Here is a 21,468-nt window from a genome sequence, read left to right on the forward strand (position 1 = left end):
GGCTCCTGTTACCCTGTCATGCTCCATTCATTCATTCCACAAACATTCCCTGGACCTTCCTCCAAGACACAATTTCCTGTTTCTTCTCTTGAAACCCCACATAGTGAAAGAATTTGCCCACTGCATCAGGATCTTTTCCAAGAGTCAGCTCTTCAAATTAGGTGGCCAAAATATTGGAGCTTCAGCTTCAGCATCAGTCCAATGAATAATCAGGGTTACTTTCCTTTAGGATTGACTGGTTTGATCCCCTTGCTGTCCAGTGGATGCTCAAGAGTCTTCTCCAGCCCCACAGTTGAGTGCTCAGCCTTCTTAATTGTCCGGCTCTCACATCCTTATATGACTACTGTAGGTCAGACAGAAGTCTGGGCAGTGGGGTTGTGGCAAAAGCATGGAACTGGACGGGGAGATGTGGGCTCTCATCCCAGTTCTGCCCCTAAGAAGCTGAGTACTTTCAAAAATCCAGAACTAGCTGAACTAAAAACACCAAATCAGTAAACAGTAGTTCAGTTCAGTTCAGTTCAGTCACTCAGTCATGTCTGACTCCTTGCAACCCCATGGACTGCAGCATGCCAGGCTTCTTTGTCCTTTACCATCTCCTGGAGCTTGCTCGAACATCCATCGAGTCAGTGATACCATCCAACCATTTCATCCTCTGTGGTCCCCTTCTCCTCCTGCCTTCAATCTTTCTCAGCATCAGGGTCTTTTCCAATGAGTCAGTTCTTCAAATCAGGTGGCCAAAGTATTGGAGTTTCAGCTTAAATACTGTTACTAAACAGTATTTAGTAAGAGTTTATTATGCCTATAAAAGCAGTTCACGAACCGGAAGGTTCGCAAAGACTGATGTGAAATGCAGGGGCATGAAGTTACAAGATGGCTTATGGTGATTACATTGGGTTTTCAGATGGCAGGGGACTGGTTTAAAGCGATCATACTATTTTTAGGAAAATGACTGAAGTTTTCTTTTATGATTGTCAGAGGCATTAACAAGAAATAACCTAAAATTGCATTTTACTTACCTTCATGAAATAAGCTGGATTTTTGTTTTGCTTTCAGAGCCGTTATGGTTTTATCTGCTCAGAGAATCCTCAAGTCCAGTTTCCATTTTATATTTAACTTTAACAGTATCCTCTCTGGGGCTTGGTGTCTCCACTTCTCAAGGGAGGGCCTGAGTTAGATAATCTCCACGTTTTCATCCCAGCCCTGGCATTTTATGATGCTAAGGTCTGGGCTCAGGGAAGTGGAGATAAGAGTGTGACAGAGACAAACACCACTGCCCTTGATCTGAGCAGCCTCTCTCTGCCTGCAGTGACGCAGGTGATCTGCCCATGCCTGCTGCCTGCGGGGATGAAAGACGCCTCTCAGCCAGCGCAGGGCTGCATGGTCACGCCAAGATGGCCACGCCCCCACACGCACACCATGCACGTGCCCATGCTCGCATCCATGCATGCATGCACACCCTCGTGCACACACACACTGCCCAGTGCTGCATGCTCCATAGCGCCTCCAAGTCAGGGAAGGTGCCTGCTTCAGGCTGGGTACTGGGCGTCATGCTGGCCCTTAAGCTGGGTCTTCCCTTCCACCCTAGTGTCATTGAGAGATTCAAGTGAAATATCAGAATAAGTTTTCCAAATATTGCTTTCCAGTAGAGCTTTGGAAAACAAACATATGTGCCTAACTGCAGGCTGAGGGTTGCCCATATTAAGGCTGAGAGGCAGTGTGGTACACTGGTTACCACCCAAGCGCTGGAGTCACCTGCCTAGGTTGTGATCCCAGCATTTCTAACTTCCTAGCTGTGTGACCTCAAGCAAGTCATTTAACGTCTCCATGCCTGAGATACTTCGTCCATGAGCAGGCATGATGATGGTAGTATCCACCTCGTAAGTTTAAAGTGTGTCAACGTGGGTGCATGACCTCTAGTCTGTGCTCTATAAGGGAGTCCATCATCCATTACTAAAATTAGGCACTGACCCTCTCTGTTTATCTGAATCAAAACAAAACGAAAAGGGACTTTCTTGGTGGTCCAGTGGCTAAGACTCCGGGCTCTCAGTGCAGGGGGTGCAGGTTTGATCCCTGGTCAGGAAACTAGATCCCACATGCTGAAACTAAGAGTCTGCACACCACAACTAAAGATGCTGCAAGTCGCAACAAAGATCAAAGATCCCTCATGCCACAACTAAATCTGGGTGCAGCCAAATAAATAAATAAATGTTATATTTTTTAAACACAGATGATAGCCTTTTTTCATAAATAATTTTTTTTAAATTTTAAAACAGAAAAAAGAGAGGATCTCAGTTAAGAGAACAGTATGCTAAGTCAGTTCAGTCGTGCCCAACTCTGTGCGACCCCATAGACGGCAGCCCACTAGGCTCCCCTGTCCCTGGGACTCTCCAGGCAAGAACACTGGAGTGGGTCGCCATTTCCTTCTCCAATGCATGAAAGTGAAAAGTGAAAGTGAAGTCGCTCAGTCGTATCCGACTCTTAGCGATCCCATGGACTGCAGCCTTCCAGGCTCTTCTGTCCATGGGATTTTCCAGGCAAGAGTACTGGAGTGGGTTGCCGTTGCCTTCTCCAAGAGAGAACAGTAAGAATGTAAAAAAAAGACGTGTTTTATTTTTAATTAAGATTTTACCACGCTAAGTATTTTAGCCCATATGGGCTTTGTTTTGGGAATGTTGTTTTTTGGCTGTACCACACAGCATGTGGGATCTTAGTTCCCTGACGAGGGATTGAACCTGGCCCCCCTGCAATGGAAGCTAGGAGTCTTAACCACTCACTGGACTGCCAGGAAAGTCCCTATGCATGTTTTATTTGCATTACATGACCATTTGATTATGGTGCCATTACTTGTTGCTTTGTAATTTAGAGTTTTAAAACATTTAATGTCCTTGAAAAAATGCTCAGTCCACAACATTTGCAGGGTTGCTGTGACACATTATGGCTGAGGCAGGCGGGAGTCCTCGGGGGGCTGGCATGCTGCATCCACTTCGGGCAGGAGCCAAAGTGGGCAGAGGTTCGAGTGGGGACTTGCCCAGGGGCTGCAGGTTCATTCCTAGCACTGGTTCCAGGAGGATTGGAGGGTCAGAGAGGCAAGTGGGTGGGTGGGGGGTCAAGGAGATGGAGAGGGGCCAGGGGACAGAGAGAAGACAGGGCACCAAGAAACTGGAGAAGGAGCCCAGGTAAGAAAACAGATCATGCCAACCTGAACACAACCACAGTATTTAGAGAGCTGCTGCTGCTGCTGCTAAATTGCGTCAGTCGTGTCCGACTCTGTGTGACCCCATAGACGGCAGCCCACCAGGCTCCTCTGTCCCTGGGACACTCCAGGCAAGAACACTGGAGTGGGCTGCCATTTCCTTCTCCAATGCGTGAAAGTGAAAGTGAAGTCGCTCAGTTGTGTCCGACTCCTAGCGACCCCATGGACTGCAGCACACCAGGCTCCTCCGTCCATGGGGTTTTCCAGGCAAGAGTACTGGAGTGGGGTGCCATCGCCTTCTCCGATTTAGAGAGTTAATCCCTTCTAAATCAGCTAAGGTGAATGGATGAGGCTTGTTGGGAGTGAACTGGGCACTTACTGGTGGGCAAAGTTCCCAGGATGCTCTCTGATCCTCAGAGCAACCTTGGGAGGGGAAGGAAGTTGCCTGTGCAAGACAGAAGCAGGCTGGGTCCTCTCACAGTCTGCTGGTGGCCAGTAAGCTCACACAGTCACTAAAGACGGTCATCCCATGGGCCTGTGGCCCAGGACCCAGCAAATCCTCTCATTCCTGCTGTAGAGAAACACACACTGACGACTACAGGGAGATGGCCAAGGGTATCAAATGTAGCACTGAAAATTGGAAACAGAAAATATACATGTCATTATTGTGTATACCATATATTTGACTTAAGGCTTCCCTGGGGCTCAGCAATAAAGAATCCGCCTGCAATGCAGGAGACTCAGGTTCAATCCCTGGGTTGGGAAGATCCCCTGGAGGAAGGCATGGCAACCGACTGCAGTATTCTTGTCCGGAGAATCCCACGGGCAGAGGAGCCTGGTGGGCTACAGTCCATAGGGTTGCAGAGAGTCAGACATGACTCTTTGAAGTGACTGAGCATGCGCACAGATATTTGACTTAGGTACTTATAGAAATCTATAATTACATGGAGAAAGGCCTGGAAGGATCTTATATCACATAGACAAGAACAATTATCCCTGGGAGGGGGACTGGGTTTGGGGTGATTGAAATGGGATCTCTGTAATATTTAACTTTCTTTTTTGAGACTTGTGGGATCTCAGCTCCCCATCCAGGGATGGAATCAGGACCCTCAGCCATAAGAGTGCCATGTAGTAACCAGTGGACTGCCAGGGAATCTCCTTACTTTTTTTTTTTTTTTACAGTGAGGACTTTTTTGTGTATTGCTTATTTGACTTAAACTAACTTAAAAAATTAAAATACATAGAGTAAATTGATCCAAAGGGAGGACGGATTTGGACGAGAATAAGAGAAAATCCAGTACAGACTGGAGTTGGAGAGAAAAGAAGAGAGGTTTGGCAGTGAAAGTGGAGCCATGAGATGATAGGGAGAAAGGTGGGCAAAGAGAATACTCTGGACTCCTTAGTGTATGGCATGTAGTATAATTAACCCTCTGACACCTCTTCCAGGCTGTTCAGCAAAGACTTAAACAGATTTTCAATTTGTTTTTGGATGTTGGGTCTTTCTCTGAAAGGTGAAACTGAGATTGACCACAAGACAGACTGATTTCATTTGGGTTACAATTTACTTGGCAAATATTTATGGGAACCTTCGCTGGTGGACAGTGGGCTGGGCCCTAGACAAAGGGGCGTTAGGAAGAGCTCCACGGTGACCTCTACTATGTGGAGACAAGTCATGCAATGAGGCAGAAACATGAGGCTGCAGGGGCAGAAAGTAGGGAACATTGGTTCTGCTCCTGACAGCCTCATGAAGGGATGAAGCCTCGACACAAATGTAGGAACATTCCAGAGAGACGAATTAGAGAAGTGCATCTCAGGTTGTGATGGGCTTCTTCCCAAAGTTCAAGGCTGCGGTCCGTGGGCCTGGAAGAGTCCCAGAGAGCGAGCTTCTCCAGTGGCCAGTGCCGACAGCGCCCCCTGGTGGAATCATTTACTCGGCATTCTCTCCACGCTAGGAATTCCCCAAGAGGCTGAGAACAAAGCTTTGGCCTTGGAGCTGGAAATCCTGCATCCCTTGACAAGAACAGCTGGCATCGTGGGCCTCCAGATGTGAGGCCCTACTTAACTGTAACCCAGCTGGACACTACGGGGCCACCCCGACCTCTGCCTGCCCATTGTCTGTGGAAAGACTTTAGCCTCCAGGCCTTCCCCCAGTTTCAAAGAATATATTTAATCAAGAAGTGAGGGAAATGTGGAAGCAAAGAAAAACAGTCAAGACAAAACAGTAATAGTTTAGCCCTTGAACAAAGTCGAGGGCCTTTTTAGTTCCTCTTCAAGGGCTAGAGGTCATCCTCTGAGCAATGTCCTTTGCGCTGTTTTGCACAGACCGAAAGCCCCACCAGGTGGAAGAAGGTAACTCTCTGCTGCCCACAAGCATGTAGACCCCAGACTGATTGAAACCTGAGAGCTGATGATGTTCATTCCAGGTTACCTCACCACCAAGCAATCAGAAGGACGTCCACGAGCTGACCATACGCCCCACAACCCTCTCCTCAGCACGTAGCCCCTTCTTCTTCTCCCTGGGTAATTTCCGAGCAAAACCCTAGGAGTTGGTGCTCTGGGACAAGAGTCTACCTTCTCCCCAGGGTTGCCAGTTTACTCAATAAAGCCGTCTTTCCTTTTTGTGTGACATGTATCTCTCAGTATTGGATTCTTGAGCAACGAGTGGCTGAACCTGAGTTCAAGAACAAGAGAACACTCTAAATAGTCAGGAGGAAACATAAATCCACATGGGGGTTAATCTGAGAGACAACTGACCTTGCTCCTTCGGAAATGTCAGTGTCAGGAGGGGCTTCCCTGGTGGTCCAGTGGCTAAGACTCCATGCTCCAAATGAAGGGCGCCCAAGTTCAATCCCTGGTCAGGGAACTAGATCCTATATGCCGCAACTGAGAGTTTGCATGCCACAGCTAAGACTTGACTCAACCAAATTAATATTTAAAAAAGAAATGGCAGTGTCAGGAAAAACCAAAAGGCTGGTACTGTTCTAGAAGAGGAGAGAGGAAAGAGACAGGATAACCAAGGGAGTGGGTGAATGTTGGCTGGATCCTGGATGGGGAAACACGGGTAAGGGGGGAACATTGTTGGTACAATTGGGGACATTTTATAATGGACTATATATTAGATGGCTCAGAAGGTAAAGAATCTGCCTGCAATGCAGGAGACCAGGGTTCAATCCCTGGGTCAGGACAATACCCTGGAGAAGGAAATGGCAACCCACTCCAGTATTCTTGCCTAGAGAAATCCATGGACAGAGGAGCCTGACCGGCTACAGTCCATGGGGTGGTGAGGAGTCGGACATGACTGAGAGACCAACACTTTATGATTTTATATATTAGATAACAGTGCTGTATCTTTTTTCTTTAAATGATGGAAATGAAAAGAACATTTATAATATTCCCCCGGGTTAGGAAAATGGGGGTAGGTGGGAAGAATCCATTATTTTACAAGGAGAACAAAAGCTTAGATTCCAGTACTGGCCTTGCCACTTCCTACCTGTGATAAGTGGGACCTGTTTTGCCACCACTTGGACCCTATTCCATCATCTGGGAAAGCGGGGTTACCGCAGTGCTCACCACGGGTGGCTGGTGAGGGCTGACGGAACACACACAGAAGCTGGGGCCGGTGGGGAACTCACTTCAACCAGCAAAGAAAGCTTAATGGAAAGGAGGCTTCTGCTAAATCAGGCTCTATGGGGCTCCCTTCCCTCTGTGTGGGAGAGGGCCTGCACCCCTTTGCTTCCCCTCTACCCGCCCCACCCCTTTTCCCAGCGGATCCCAGAAAATGTGCTCCCAACAAGATGTATCAACCACAGGGTGCAGCCTGGAAATGTAGCTTAGATCCCCTTTGTTGTTTCCCAGCAAATTAAAATTTATCTCTCAGGGAGGAAATGAGGGGGTTGGATTTTTTTTTTTCTTCCTCCTTAATGGTCCCTGATGAAGGAAATGAATGCGGGGGAAGGGATCAGAAATACGATCCACTTCTCGCTGGCTCAGAAAGGTCTGGGGGCTCCCTGCACCCTCAGAGGGGGCAGCTGGGCACAGTGTGTTTTATTATATAATTAACCTTGACCCTTCTGGGTTCAAAGAGAGAGGTTAGTTGGAAATAAATCAATAGTCTGGTCTGGTCACTTCAAAGGCTTCAGGACCCGCTGGAAAATTCCATGTTGTTTCAGTGTGTAAATTGGAGTAGGGTGTGCAATTCTTTTTGAAAGGTTGTGGGGTGGTTAGGTCTAAAATTGAAATGAATTGTGTATCCGCTTCCTTTAATCAAGCAATCAGGAGTCTTTATTGTGTTTCTTGGTGGGGGCGGGGGTGGGTGCGAAGGCCTGGAAGAAAATATAGTGTGACCTCTATGTGACCACTGGGCCCAGCTCTAGGACAATAGGCAACTCTCCGAGATTAGGGAGCCCATCTCCTCACCAGCAGGGCTCGGCCCTGGCTTCCAACAGGTCTGGGATTCTTGGAATCACTGAACCATCACCATCATGATACACAGCAATTTTTGAGTGCTTACTATGGGCCAGGTGCCAGAGATTTTCCAGTTGTTTTCTCATTTGAGTCTCCTAACAACCCAGTTAGATAAGTACCATTATTATCTCTATTACAAATGAAGACATTGAGCTTCCGAGGGGCTAAAGAGCAGGTCCAAAGCCACTGTGAGGTTTTCAAAATCTGTTCCAATGATATGGCTCAAGGGATGAAAAGGAAAGCCAAGGAAGTGTTGCAAACGACCCAAAAGTCTGCAGTCCCGGCATTCTTATTTTTCCCTGAAGTTGTTGGAAGGTGAATGGAGCTGGTTTCTCTTCTAGTCTCTCTTGGCTTCATCTCTAGTTTGCCTTTCATCTCTCTCTCCTCCTTTCTCTTTGTCTTTTCTTTCTTCCTCCGTCCCTCTTTGTTTCCCAGGCGGCACAGTTGTAAAGAATCTGCCTGCCCAAGCAGGAGACACAGGAGATGCGGGTTTGACCCCTGGGTTGGTAAGATCCCCTGGAGAAGGAAATGGCAATCCACTCCAGTATTCTTCTTGTCTGGGAAATCCCATGGACAGGGGAGGCTGACGGGCTACAGTCCATGGGTTCAGACTGAGCAACTGAACACACACGCCCTCCCTCTTTGCTTTCCTGCTTTCTCTCCACAAGTGTTTATTACGTACTTAGTGCTGCTCCACAGCAGCACCAGTGGGTCATAGAGAGATAAACCATGCCTGTTCTTAGGACGCTCACATCCTAAATTCTCCAAGCAGGCATGAGCGGCACACATCATGTGCATTTTATGCTACAGAAGGAAATAGTTCTGTGTGAGAGGATGTGGAGGAAGGGCAAAAGCAGGAAAGGAAAGGATCAGGGAGGACTGGGAGGAGATCATGTTTGGAAGGATCTGAAAATAAGAGATGGTTGAACAGTCTTACTGCAGGCTGAGGGAATAGCGTGCAGAAAGGGCCTGGAGGCACCATGGCACGGCGTGTTCCAAAGAAGTCAGGAGTCTTTGGCCCATTTTTTGATTGGGTCATTTATTTTTCTGGAATTGAGCTGCAGGAGTTGCTTGTATATTTTTGAGATTAATTCTTTGTCTGTTGCTTCATTTGGTATTATTTTCTCCCATTCAGAAGGCTGTCTTTTCACCTTGCTTATAGTTTCCTTTGTTGTGTAGAAGCTTTTATTTTTAATTAGGTCCCATTTGTTTATTTTTGCTTTTATTTCCAATATTCTGGAAGGTGGGTCATGGAGGATCCTGCTGTGATGTATGTTGGAGATGCTGGAGAGTGTTTTGCCTATGTTCTCCTCTAGGAGTTTTATAGTTTCTGGTCTTACGTTTGGATCTTTAATCCATTTTGAGTTTATTTTTGTGTATGGTGTTAGAAAGTGTTCTAGTTTCATTCTTTTACAAGTGGTTGACCAGTTAAAGAGATTGTCTTTTCTCCATTGTATATTCTTGCCTCCTTTGTCAAAGATAAGGTGTCCATAGGTGCGTGGATTTATCTCTGGGCTTTCTATTTTGTTCCATTGATCTATATTTCTGTCTTTGTGCCAGTACCATACTGTCTTGATGACTGTGGCTTTGTAGTAGAGCCTGAAGTCAGGCAGGTTGATTCCTCCAGTTCCATTCTTCTTTCTCAAGATTGCTTTGGCTATTCAAGGTTTTTGTATTTCCATACAAACTGTGAAATTATTTGTTTTAGCTCTGTAAAAAATTGGTAGCTTGATAGGGATTGCATTGAATCTATAGATTGCTTTGGGTAGTATACTCATTTTCACTATATTGATTCTTCTGACCCACGAAAACAGTATATTTCTCCATCCATTAGTGTCCTCTTTGATTTCTTTCACCAGCATTTTATCCGTTCAGTTCAGTCACTCAGTCGTGTCCGACTCTTTGCAACCCCATGAATTGCAGCACGCCAGGCCTCCCTGTCCATCACCAACTCCCAGAGTTCACTCAGACTCACGTCCATTGAGTCAGTGATGCCATCCAGCCATCTCATCCTCTGTCGTCCCCTTCTCCTCCTGCCCCCAACCCCTCCCAGCATCAGAGTCTTTTCCAAATAGTTTTCTATATATAGGTCTTTTGTTTCTTTAGGTAGATATATTCATAGTATTTTATTCTTTTCATTGCAATGGTGAATGGAATTGTTTCCTTAATTTCTCTTTCTGTTTTCTCATTATTACAGACATTTCTCCAAAGAAGACATACAGATGGCTAACAAACACATGAAAAGATGCTCAACATCACTCATTATCAGAGAAATGCAAATCAAAACCACAATGAGGTACCATTTCATGCCAGTCAGAGTGGCTGCAATCCAAAAGTCTACAAGCAATAAATGCTGGAGAGGGTGTGGAGAAAAGGGAACCCTCTTACACTGTTGGTGGGAATGCAAACTAGTACAGCCACTATGGAGAACAGTGTGGAGATTCCTTAAAAAACTGGAAATAGAACTGCCATATGACCCACCAATCCCACTGCTGGGCATAGACACCAAGGAAACCAGAACTGAAAGAGACATGTGTACCCCAATGTTCATCCCAGCACTGTTTATAATAGCCAGGACATGGAAGCAACCTAGATGTCCATCAGCACATGAATGGATAAGAAAGCTGTGGTACATATACACAATGGAGTATTACTCAGCCATTAAAAAGAATGCATGTTCTAATGAGGTAGATGAAACTGGAGCCTATTATACAGAGTGAAGTAAGTCAGAAAGAAAAACACCAATACAGTATACTAATGCATATATATGGAATTTAGAAAGATGGTAACAATAACCCTGTATGCGAGACAGCAAAAGAGACACAGATGTATAGAACAGTCTTTTGGACTCTGTGGGAGAGGGAGAGGGTGGGATGATTTGGGAGAATGGCATTGAAACATGTATATTATCATATGTGAAACAGATCGCCAGTCCAAGTTCAATGCATGAGACAGGGTGCTCGGGGCTGGTGCACTGGGATGACCCAGAGGGATGGGATGGGGAGGGAGGTGGGAGGGGGCTCAGGATGGGGAACACATGTACACCTGTGGCGGATTCATGTCAATGTATGGCAAAACCAATACAATATTGTAAAGTAATATAAATAAATAAATTTCTTCAGTGATTGAAAAAAGAAGCCAGGAGCCTAGCTTGGAGGACTGAAGTGGATGACAGTCAGGTAGAAAACTAGGCTCTGTTCTGAATAATAATAGTAATAGTAAGCACAGTCCTGACTGCTTTCTGTCACTGACTTCTTTACTGCTCACAACAACCTGTGAAGTCTGTGCTCTGCTTCTCCATAGTTTATAGAAGAGGAACCGACGGCACCAGAGCTTAAAGGATGTCCACTGGGCCACAGCCAGACAGTGGCTGACTGGGGATTATACACTTGAGCCCATGCTCGTAACCCCTGGGTAACACTGCCTCTTGTGAGGGAGGCTTGAATGCCAGGCTAAAGGCCCTGGACTGATCTGGGGTCAGTGGGGAGCTCAGGAGGTTCCTCACTAAACCTGCATTAGCCAACATACCCACCTCAATCCTCCTCTTCAGGGCCTTCCATCCCTGCATCTCTCCTCAACATTCAAAAAGAAAATCTTAATTTCATTCCATTCCATTTGGACCACGTCTGCCTTCAAGCCTGCCCCCACCAGTCTACAGATAACAGTCAGCAACCAGCATGGGCTTCACACAAGGAGGCCCAGGTTCAGGCCCCAGTTCCACCACCTCATTTATCTGGGCCTTGGTTTCTTTGTCTGGTAAATGGGAGGATGACAGTAAGTCCAGCTCTGCTTGCTGCAAGGCTGTGAGAAGACTCCAAGGAGGTGTTCTAGAAATGCCACCAAAAGTAATAACAGAGGAACTCGTCCTTATCAGCGGGGCACCAAGGACTCCATAGCACCCCTTTCCATTTCCCGAGGAAGCTCCAGGCTCTCTGGCTTTCTCACTAGTTCCCTTCCCACCTGGAAAGCCATGTAAAGTTTTCCTCAAACACATCAACCGTGTAAAAACATGCTCTGGAGATTTAGTAGTCATTCATTTGTACGTTTATTGAGCCTCTATTAAGTGCTAGGTCTCCCGCAGCAAATGACAACCTCCTGGCTGCTCCATGGTCTTACCGTGTTTGTTGCTTACCCTTTGCCTTCAGCCCTTCCCTCTTCTCCCCTTGTCTTTGAAGGCTTCCTTAATTCTGGCCTGCAATGAATCATGTTTTCTTCTGCTTTCCCAGCTTGCCAGTGCCCATCCAAGCCAGCACCTGGATAAGTTGAAGTTATTTTAATTGAAGCCCATACTGTCTGCTCACTGAGAGCTAGGTCTGTCTTTCCAGTGTGGGGCTGAGCTTAGCTGCTAGCTTCCATCAAGCGAGGGTTGACAGGCTTTCTTTCCTGTAGCTGTAATCCTCGCTATTTCCACAGGGAGGCAGCAAACCTCGCCAGTCACAGCCTTTCTCCCTGGAGCTGAGAGACACTGCAGGCCGGGGGTCCTTCGTCCAGAGGCTCCCTCCGTTTCACGGAGGCAATGCCGGATGCAGAGGTCCTGTCTTCTTTATCTCACTCACCCTCACTCACTTTGTTCTGCCCACTTTCTCTGCCTGTAACAATGAGTTCATCTGAACACTTAAACCCAACTCTTGGCTAATATGAATTCATTGGGTGCAATCAGAATATACAAACCGATCCCCGTAATACTTCTTCGTGGGAGGGCACGGGTCTAGACGGCCCACTCCCTGACTCTAGCCTGAACTGAGTTTGGGACAGGTCCCTCATCGCTGGTTGCTCCCCCTCCCCCATTCCTGCTGCCAGCCCAGCTTCTCCCGACCCCTGCTGCCCCACACCTGTCCTGAGCAGGAGGACTACTCTCCTCACTGCCTGCCCCCAGGTTCATGTTCGCACATCCCAAACCCCCCGTTCTCCCCAGGACCCAGGCTCCCCATCAACTGTAGCCTGACTAGGTTTAGCGCAAAGGGCTCCTGGCCTCCAGCCCTGGCCCTGCCTCTAACTTCTCTGTGAACTTGAGTGATGCCTGCTCCTCCTGGCTCTCGGTTGTCTTCTCTGTCTCATGAATGGGTCAGTGGTCCCTCCCTGCTCTGCCATTCTGGGGTCATTCTGGGGACCACCATCCCTGGTGGGTGGGGATCTCAGGCTGGCACCAGCTCTCCCTGGCCCCTCAGCCCTCACTGCACTGAGGGAGCTGGCCGTGGAGAAGGCCCTTGCTAGGTGTTCATAGAGGCCTGGGACTCCCTTCCTGTGACCTCAGGACTGGCCCTTCAAAACCGAGCTTCACTAATCATAGGGATGAGACCTACAAACATGGCTTGGCTAGGAGTCGGGAGCAGTGCTTGTCTTCCTCCAGCCCCTCCCATCATACCCCAGAGCCTCGGGGAGCAGCCTTCCTGCTGCCCAGCCTCCCAGCTCACACTTGTTCTCCACCCACCCCTCCGGTGTGGACCTGTGGTCAAAGAAGCCCGCAACATCTCTGACTCCAGTCCCATCCAAAGGTGGAGGAGTCTAACTCCCCTCCCTGGAATACAACGGCCTTAGTGACCTGCTTCTCAGGAACAGAACGTGGCAGTGACGCTGCAGGATGTCCAGGGCTAGGTTCTAAGTTTCCTAGCAGTTTCCGCCTGGCCCTGGCTCTCAGGACGCTGATCCCTGGGCCCCAGCCACCAGGCTGTGCGGCAGCCCAGGCACATGGAGAGGCCACATGTAGGCGCGGAGGCTGACAGCCAGCATCAGCCACCAGACTCGAGCAAGCCTTCAAATGATTCCAGCCCTCAGGCTTCAGGCTACCACAGCTGATGCGCAGTGGAGCAGAGACAGCTCTCCACGCTGGGGCCTGGCCCAAACTGCAGATGTGTGCGCAAAAGAAATGTTAGGGTAAACCTCTAACATGTTGGGGTGGTTACAGAGCATTTGGTAACTGGAGCGAACTTAATCCCTGGCTGCTGCTGCTTTCTGCTCACGCATGTGTGTGTGTGTCTGTGTGTGTGTGTCTGTGTGTGTAGGTATTCAGCCAGAGGCCACTGGATCACTTGAGGTCTCAGGACCTAGAGTCCAGCTGGGCCACTCAGCTGAGAGCAATTTCTGCTAAACTTCCTAATTGGAACCCTGCTTCTCCTTTTACCTCAGTTCAAGGTCTTGTTAGAACAGACCCTTCCTTTATTTGCACGTGGTTTGTGTGCAATTTGCATACATCTACATGAGTCCTATTAGGGGGTTTTAAAAGGTTTCCGGGCCCCTCCCTGGGGGAGGTACTAGCCTCTTGGAGCCTTGGAGGGACGGGAGCACTGGAGGCTGTGTGGTCTGCTCCTCCATATGACCCCCCATCACCTCCCCAGGTGGTCCTTGGATGGCTCAAGTTGAAGAATTTCTGTGTTTGTGGAGTGCTGCGTAAAGAAAGGCAAGGTATTATTTCTATATTTGGGCTTAGTTCCTTCCTCTGGGAAAATCAAGACAAGTCAACCACTGCTCACCAAGACCCATGACGGTACCATGTGGCCTCAGGCTTCTCTCCCAGCTCAGCATCCACTGCACCATCACTGTCTGTGGCCTGACCTTGGCCCCAGCCGCCCCTGCAGGCCTCTTCCAGAAGTGCCAGGCCAAGGGCTTTCAGATGTTTCTTTTAGAAGCAGTACCCTGTTTTCTAATGAAAATCTCATGCAGAGTTCAACTTAGAAGACAAAAGAAGTCAAGCTGCTCTAGGTGTGATGGGCAAGGAGGCTCCCCCAGACCCTCTAGCCACAGCTGGAGAACTCAGCTTGCCAACCACTGTCCTTGTCTGTTCCTCTCAAAAGGTGCCTCTGGGTATAGAACCCATTCCTCCAGACTTGCAGAGTCTCCCAGGGGTGAGCCTTGGCTTTCCATTTCAGCAACAGAGAGGACATTGACAGTCTAAGCAGTTGCGTTACACCATTGCTTCTTCCTAAGCTTGAGGCCCACTGAGACCTCCGGGTCTTTTTTAATTTTTTGGACTTGCTGTGCGGCACGTGGGATCCAGGGACCAGGGATCAAACCTGTACCCCCTGCATTGGAAGGGCGGCGTCTTAACCAGTGGACCTCCAAGGAAGCCCTGAGACCTCCAGATCTTTGTCAGCATGACACTTTTAAGCCCCGTCTCTCTTGGCCTATTCTCAGACTCAGCAGCTTCAGGAGTCTGGACTGAAGAAACCACAGGGGGAACAGAGAGGCCTGGCCAAGGGTCTGGCCGTGTGTCCTGTAAAGCCTCAGCCAGTCAGGGCCCCAGTCTCCTCAACTTTAGTCCTTCCTCATAGACAAGGCAGAAAAAAGCACATAGCTGGGATTTCTCTGGTGGTCCAGGGGCTATGTCTCATGAACTTCCAGTGCAGGGGGCTCGGTTCGAGCCCTGGTCAGGGAACTAGATCCCACATTGCCACATCTAAAGATCTTGCATGCTGCAACCAAGACCTGGGGCAGCCAAAGTAATTAACTGATTATTTTTAAAAGCACATAGCCCTGCCCAGCCACCGGCTCCGTACGGTGGCCTGTCAGCATCTGGTGGAAGGACTAGTCTTGGATCCCTTCCTGCCAGCTAGGGAGGCACGAGCCACGGTCAGAAGGCAAACTCTGGAACCAGGCTACCTGGCCAGGATGCGAACTGATCTCGGCCGACCATGCCGAGATGGGCCGTGTGGGATATAAAAGGTTTCCTTCATTTCTCATCCTTTCTCGGTTCCATCATTTGTGAGAGGAGATGGTGATAACGAGAACATCAAACTCCACCCCTCCAACCCCCGCCCAGGGAGGCTGCGAGAACCTACCTGGCCTCTCCACCCACGGAGAAGACCCAGCAGGCTCCTGTAGGACCACCCAGGGCTCCGCTGTTACCACGCTGGGCTCCGACCCTGTCAGAGTCCGCCTGGATCGCCCCGTTATCCAGCACTTCCACCCCTCCCCTAGGACCTGCCACAGGCACCCAAACACGCAAGCTTCACTTTGGCAACAGGACTTTTATTCAGTCAAAATGAGTGTGGCAAACCCAAGATGGGCCAGGTGGCCCCATCCGCCCTCCCGCATGCCCACCCTTCCCTAGGGAGAGGGCATTCCAGGAGGAAGGGGGTGTGGAGACAACTCTGCAGGGACCACGGGGCACTGCCTGGGAGGTCTGAGGCACCCTGGGCTCAGGCCCAGCACCGGGGAGAAGGGACAGCGCCCTTCCCCAATCCACATGGATGAGACTTCAGTCTTTCAGGAAAACCCCGTCAAGTGTACCTCCTTCAGCTAATCCACTAAAGTCTGGGGTGGGGAGTCCCTAGAGGGTTGGGAGTCAGGGACTTTATGGTCTAATCTCATACTTAAGAATACAGTTTTATTTTCTTCTTTAAAACAAAAGTTTTCTTTCTGCTATTTAAAAAAATGTTTGCGTGTAACCAAAAATACGTATTTGTTTCCTTTGCCTTTTTTCTTCATCTTTAACTAAGTCTTTCGAAGAACACAACAGAAAAGAGAAACAAGAAATCACAAGAACATAAATCCTTAAACACACCTCGTATAAAAATAGTTTCCGGCTGTAGCTGCTGACAGTGGTTGGTCCACTGCCCGGGGGAGTGGGTCAAGCTGGCAGTGTCCCAGGGGACAGAGGGCTGGGGACCCCCCCCCCCCACCTCCGCCAACATGCACACAACCAGCACACACAGTACATTCCTGGGGCCAGTCTGCTCCAGCGGCTCTGTGGGCAGGCAGGCTGCAGGGTGACGGCCCACCCTCCCAAGGCCCAGGTACAGAGAGGGTCCTTGGGGTCCCAGTCAAGGATGAGTTGGCTGAGAGGGTCAAAATGGGAGTGGACAGGCCGACGAGATGGAGCTGAGAAGCGGCTAGTCTGGAGCAACAATTTACACTCCCAGGAACAAATTTTCCTCTTATTTTTGGCTTTTCTTTTTTTTTTTTTTTTTTCACATTTTCTTTGACCAATTCCATCTTTATTTCTGCAGGCCCCAAGAGACCCACCCTTGGTGAGGAGCCAGGAGGGACGGTCCAGTGACACAACACAGGCCTGAGAGCCAGTGAACTTCGAGGTAGACATTTTCTTTCACACCTGGAAATGGGGAAGTGTTTTTTTTCCTTTTTTTTTTTTCTTAACTCTGGGCAATAATGTGGGGAGGGAGAAGGGGTGCCCCCAAAGGGGCTTGAGGTAGGAGTGCATTCGGGGTTCTGTGGAGCAAGGGGCTGAGGCCACGGCCCCACTCCCCCGAGGACATTCATTCCGGCTGAGGTAGGTGCTGAGAGCCAAAACAGCAAAACTCCATCCTGAGAAAACAAGGTCGCAGAGGCTGACAGTGTCGGGCGCCCAGCCTCAGCTGGCGCATAGTTTTGGAGTCTAATTCACCTTCTCTCTTCTCTTTCTCTCTCGCTCTTTTTTTTTTTTTTTCTTAAGTTTGTTCTTTTTTAAAGGAAAACATTAGTTCAGTTTCAAGTCATGTGGGTACAAGCAGAGGTGAAGGGGGTCCTTGGCCCAAGGCGGGGGCTCCTGTAGGAACCCTTCTGGGTCCTTGGAGGGGTTCTTGCTGACGCTACTGTAGGTCTTGAGAATCAGAGGATCAGTCAGGACAGAAGCGCCTTGGAAGCCCCTACGTGAATCCCACATGACAGGAGAAATCTTGCCTTTGACCTGAGAATGGGGGTTGCTCCCTGCAGAGCCTGCCAGACACCAGCTACGGTCCCGAGGGAGCAGGCTGGGCAGCCAGTCCTTCACTCGGGAGGCCAGGGCTCACGTCCTGGGGTGGCGGGGCCTCCGACGGCATCTCCTCCAGGAGGCTGAACCCCTGAAGCGGCAGCATGGAGAGCTGGGTCTCCTCACACAGGGCAGGGGCCTCGGGGTCCTGCTGGGGACAGGGCGAGTCACACAGGCCTCAGCAAGGGGGGCCAGAGGCCCACGAGCCCCGAGTCAGAGGGTCAGGCGCCGGAGCCCATTCCACTCAGGGGTTAGGTCTCCAGGCCTTCCTGCCTGACTTGGGGGCACAGAGAGAGATGCTCTGTGTCTTGTAGCTTGGCAGAGGCTGGTGACCGAGGCCTATGGCCAAGGTAAGGAGGGCACAGCCTAAAGCAGGGGGCTGGCTCAGGCAGGAGCACTCACCGTGGGTCTAGGGTGAGGCTGCATAGCCCCTACTCGGGGGAATAGCTGCTCCAGTTCCTTCACGTCCACACGTTTCCTGTCTCGGCCCAGCTGGGCCCGCTCTGCCCGTGCCGCCCCATTCAGTGCCAGGATGCCAGAGTCCCTCTGGCTCCGGGGGCCCTGAGGAGGGGAGAGCTGGTTTTCCACATCCTTGCACAAGAGGACCCTAGGGGATGAGCCAAGAGTTAGGAGGAGGGATGTGGGAGCGGCAAGAACACAGGGATAGAGACAGTGGGCCCCAAACTGCCCCTCCCGTGTGGCTCCCCTGCCCTGTGCCGGCCCAGGACCCACCTGCCCCTTTGGCCAAATAAGAGGAAGAGGACACAGAAGATGATGCAGGTGACCCCAATGTGGATGCCGATGACGATGCCCGTGGTGGACGTCTGGTTGGTGGCCTCCTCCTTCCGACAGTCACATGGTGGGCTCAGGGCTGGGGTGTAGAAGCAGGGGCAGGTTGGGGGCTGTGGCTCCCAGACACCCAGCCTTTGTGGGTTACTTCTCCCACATCTGCTCCTACCCCCCTAGTCCCCATGGCGTTTGCCCTTGTCTACGGGGTCCCAGCCCATCGTTTTTGGTTCTTTTTACCAATGACTGAACACTAACTTGGTGCCAAATACTAGGAATAACACTTGAGATGGACCATTTCATCCTCCATACACTTCTATAAAGGTATTCCATCTCTGTTTTATGAAGGAGAAAATGAGGGCTCAGAGAGGTTAAGTAACTTACCCAAGGTCACATAGCCAAGCATCAAGCTCAGATCTAAGCCTATGTTCTCCAGCTCTTCGTGTACTGTTTGAGCCTCCTTTCCCTGGATGCCTGCTCCCCCCGCCCCCCACTCAGCTTCTGGCCTCCCTTCCTAAGGGCCAGTCTTTGGCCAGACCCCACACCCACCCCTCACCTGTCCTCTCAGCTGCTCCCCTCAGAGACACGAAGCGGACTGTAGCATTGCCGTCCCCATGCTGGTTGTAGGCAAGCAGCTTCACCTCGTACACTGCAGTGGGGTCTGGGGGCAAGGGCAGGTTGCTGAGGGACCGCCCCAGGCCCCACCAGGCAATGGTGTCTCCAGGGTGAACTGGAGAAGACCCCTGGGAACCGCCTGCTGGCCCCAGGCACCGCACCCCTGCCCAGCGCCCCAAGCCCCGGGCCGCGTCTGCCTCACCGAGCTGGCTGAGGTTGTAGGAGGAGACAGCTCCGGGAAGCAGGATGGGGCCAGTGAAGGAGGCCTTGCTCGCGGGGCGGTAGAACAGCTTGAAGCCGCCCTCGTGCTGGGCAAGCCGGGGCCAAGGCTCCCACAGCAGCTGCAGGGTGGAGCTGCCCAGGACCCGCACTGACAGCGGCGGTGGGGCGGGGGCTGTGGGTGGAGAAGGGGGCTGAGATGTGAGGACGTGGTGGCCACTGAAGTGCTTCCCTCCCACCAGCCACCTACGCCCCACACCCCACTGCCCCCGAGAGCCCAGTTGCTGACTCTACCCAGGGCCTCTGCTTGCTCAAACAGCGCCTTTGCATGAATTATCAACAGAAAAGGGCACCCCTTCTTCCAAGCTGACCCAGCCCCGTCTCAGCCCCAGGGCGAAGCCCTATGTGCCCTGCACAGCCTGAACAACGGTGCACGTGGGTTCTGCCTAAAACCCTGGGGCTTTGTGCTCCACACCCAGACCTCACCTTCGCCTAGAGTGCTAGCCAGGGTGGGGGCGGAGGCTGAGCTGGCTCCCCGGGGCGTGTAGGCTTTGATGTAGAAGCTGTAGGCAGTGGAAGGCTCCAGGTCGCTCACCAGATGCTGGAAGGTGCTCTTGCTAACTGCTTCCTGGTACTCCAGTTCCGGGGGGTCTGGGGAGGCCAGGGCGGGGTAGGCAGTGAAGGGGCAGGAAAGAATCCTGCCCACACTGGGGAAACGGGGGCGGCCGCCAGGGGGCAGTCCAGAGGAGCAAGGGAAGGTGTAGGGTCAGGAGGGTCAGGACGCGTGGGAGTAAGAGGAAGGCGCTGCAGAGGCAGCCTTGCCCTCCGGGGCCCCACCCACCGGCAGCCTTCCTGATGTGCAGGACATAGCCGATGATCTCCCTGGTGTTCACCAGGGGCTCGGTCCAGGACACGCGGACCTCGGTGGACGATACGGAGACCGCCTGCACGTTGAGGGGGGGCCCGGGCAGCCCCTCGGCCCACAGCACGGTCAGCCTGGCGCTGGCTTGAGAGGAGCCGGCGCTGTTCTCGGCCACGCACTGGTAAATGGCCTCATCTTCAGGGCCGATTCCAGAAATGGTCAGGGTGCTGCAGGGAGAGGGGGAGTCTCAGACCCCTCCTCCTCTCAGAGTCTCCTCGGAGGTGGGCCACATCTCCCCACAACAACAGGCTTGTCTGAGGTTTCTCAGCTAGTTAGGGGCAGACCTGGGACTCAAATCCAAGTCTCCAGACCCCCAGTTTAGTATTCTTGGCCAGCAGGAGGTGCATGGCCTGCCTGGACCACTCATCCGAAACCCCCTTCCCCGATACCTCCCCAGGCCTCACCCCCACACACGCCACGCACGTGCCTGTTGTTATTCTTGAGCCTGACGTGGCCTCCGGGCCCCAGGACCTGTCCATTCTTCAACCATGTCACGTGAGGAGGTGGCTCGCCCTGAGCTTGGCAGGTGAACATGGCTGTGGTCCCAACCGGCCTGGAGATGGACTGGGGGTGCTGGACAAACTCTGCCGGGGCTAGGGTCAGGGTAGGGGCACAGAGAAACGTGAGGGGTCAGGGGGAGACGCAGGGGACACCTCTGAGTGAAGGGATGAGGAGGGGAGAGGGCGGGGCCAGAGACCTGCAGGAGAGCCGGTGGGCGGGGAGAGTCCCCCCCCCCCCGCCCCGAGTGGGGCCCACCCTCCAGCCTGGTCCAGCCTCCAGGATATGGCAGCCCTCACCTCCCTCCGCCTCGGAGAGGCAGACCCAAGAGAGGACTCCATTTCAATGACTATTTAAAAGACTGACATTTGTATCCGAAAGCAATCAAGCTGAGCTCCCTGTTCAGGAAATTGTTAAATAAATAAATGTGCTAATAGGTTTGGCTGCACCTTGAAGGCGGTAATGACGGGGAGATGGATGAGCCCTCAGTACCGGCTCCCCTCACCCCTACATTCTGTTCCACTCTCCTCCAATCCCAAGCCTCGAGCTTCCATTAACACCCGAGAAATGAAATGCTCCATCACTTTCATTTGGACAGATTAACGGCACATGGAATGCTAAACAAACAGGCATTTAAGTTCCTAATTCCGCTCTCTCCCATCTCTTCCCCAGCTCTCCAGGAGGGAACAACCACAGAACCCGCCCCCGACCCCCACCCCGAGAATGGATCCCCGAGCCCAGTTCACAGAGACAGCTGAGGTCCAGGACAGGAGGATGGACAGAATGACCTGGTCAACTGCAGAGGGCCCACACGCTTCCGGAGGGGAGAATGTGTGTGTCTGTGTTTGCGTGTGTGGAGGGAGCTGGGGTGTGAGAGTGTGAAATGACAAACATGCTGAGAGCGTGCGTGCAGGTGTGAGCGTGGAAGTGCCACATGTGTGAATGAGAACAGCATGTGACGGGAGGGACCCAGGGAGGGGGATGGCACAAGTCAGGCAGACCCGCTGAGATTACAAGGTGGAAATGAATGGGGGGTGATGGCACCTGGAAGGACCAATGACCAAAGATGCCCTTCCCTTCCCAACA

General features: G+C 51.2%; 1 protein-coding gene across 2 annotated transcripts in view; it reads right to left on the reverse strand.

Annotated features, from left to right (window-relative positions):
• Positions 1–15,601: 15,601 nt before the first annotated feature.
• Positions 15,602–21,468, reverse strand: part of IGDCC3 (immunoglobulin superfamily DCC subclass member 3) — a 43,868-nt gene continuing 38,001 nt past the window's right edge. The window contains exons 7-14 of one of the 2 annotated variants that reach the window (XM_042252050.2): positions 20,312–20,477; positions 19,804–20,051; positions 19,449–19,613; positions 18,946–19,137; positions 18,685–18,789; positions 18,075–18,213; positions 17,745–17,949; positions 15,602–17,490 (exon numbers count right to left, since the gene is read on the reverse strand). In XM_042252050.2, coding sequence (XP_042107984.1) covers positions 17,323–17,490; positions 17,745–17,949; positions 18,075–18,213; positions 18,685–18,789; positions 18,946–19,137; positions 19,449–19,613; positions 19,804–20,051; positions 20,312–20,477 — 1,388 coding nt within the window. In that variant the 3' untranslated portion in view covers positions 15,602–17,322. Of the gene's footprint in view, positions 17,494–17,744; positions 17,950–18,074; positions 18,214–18,684; positions 18,790–18,945; positions 19,138–19,448; positions 19,614–19,803; positions 20,052–20,311; positions 20,478–21,468 lie in introns of both variants that reach the window. The other variant, XM_042252049.2, reaches the window with a different exon arrangement.

Source organism: Ovis aries, chromosome 7 (assembly GCF_016772045.2).
Source record: "Ovis aries strain OAR_USU_Benz2616 breed Rambouillet chromosome 7, ARS-UI_Ramb_v3.0, whole genome shotgun sequence".
Taxonomy (NCBI): Eukaryota; Metazoa; Chordata; class Mammalia; order Artiodactyla; family Bovidae; genus Ovis; species Ovis aries.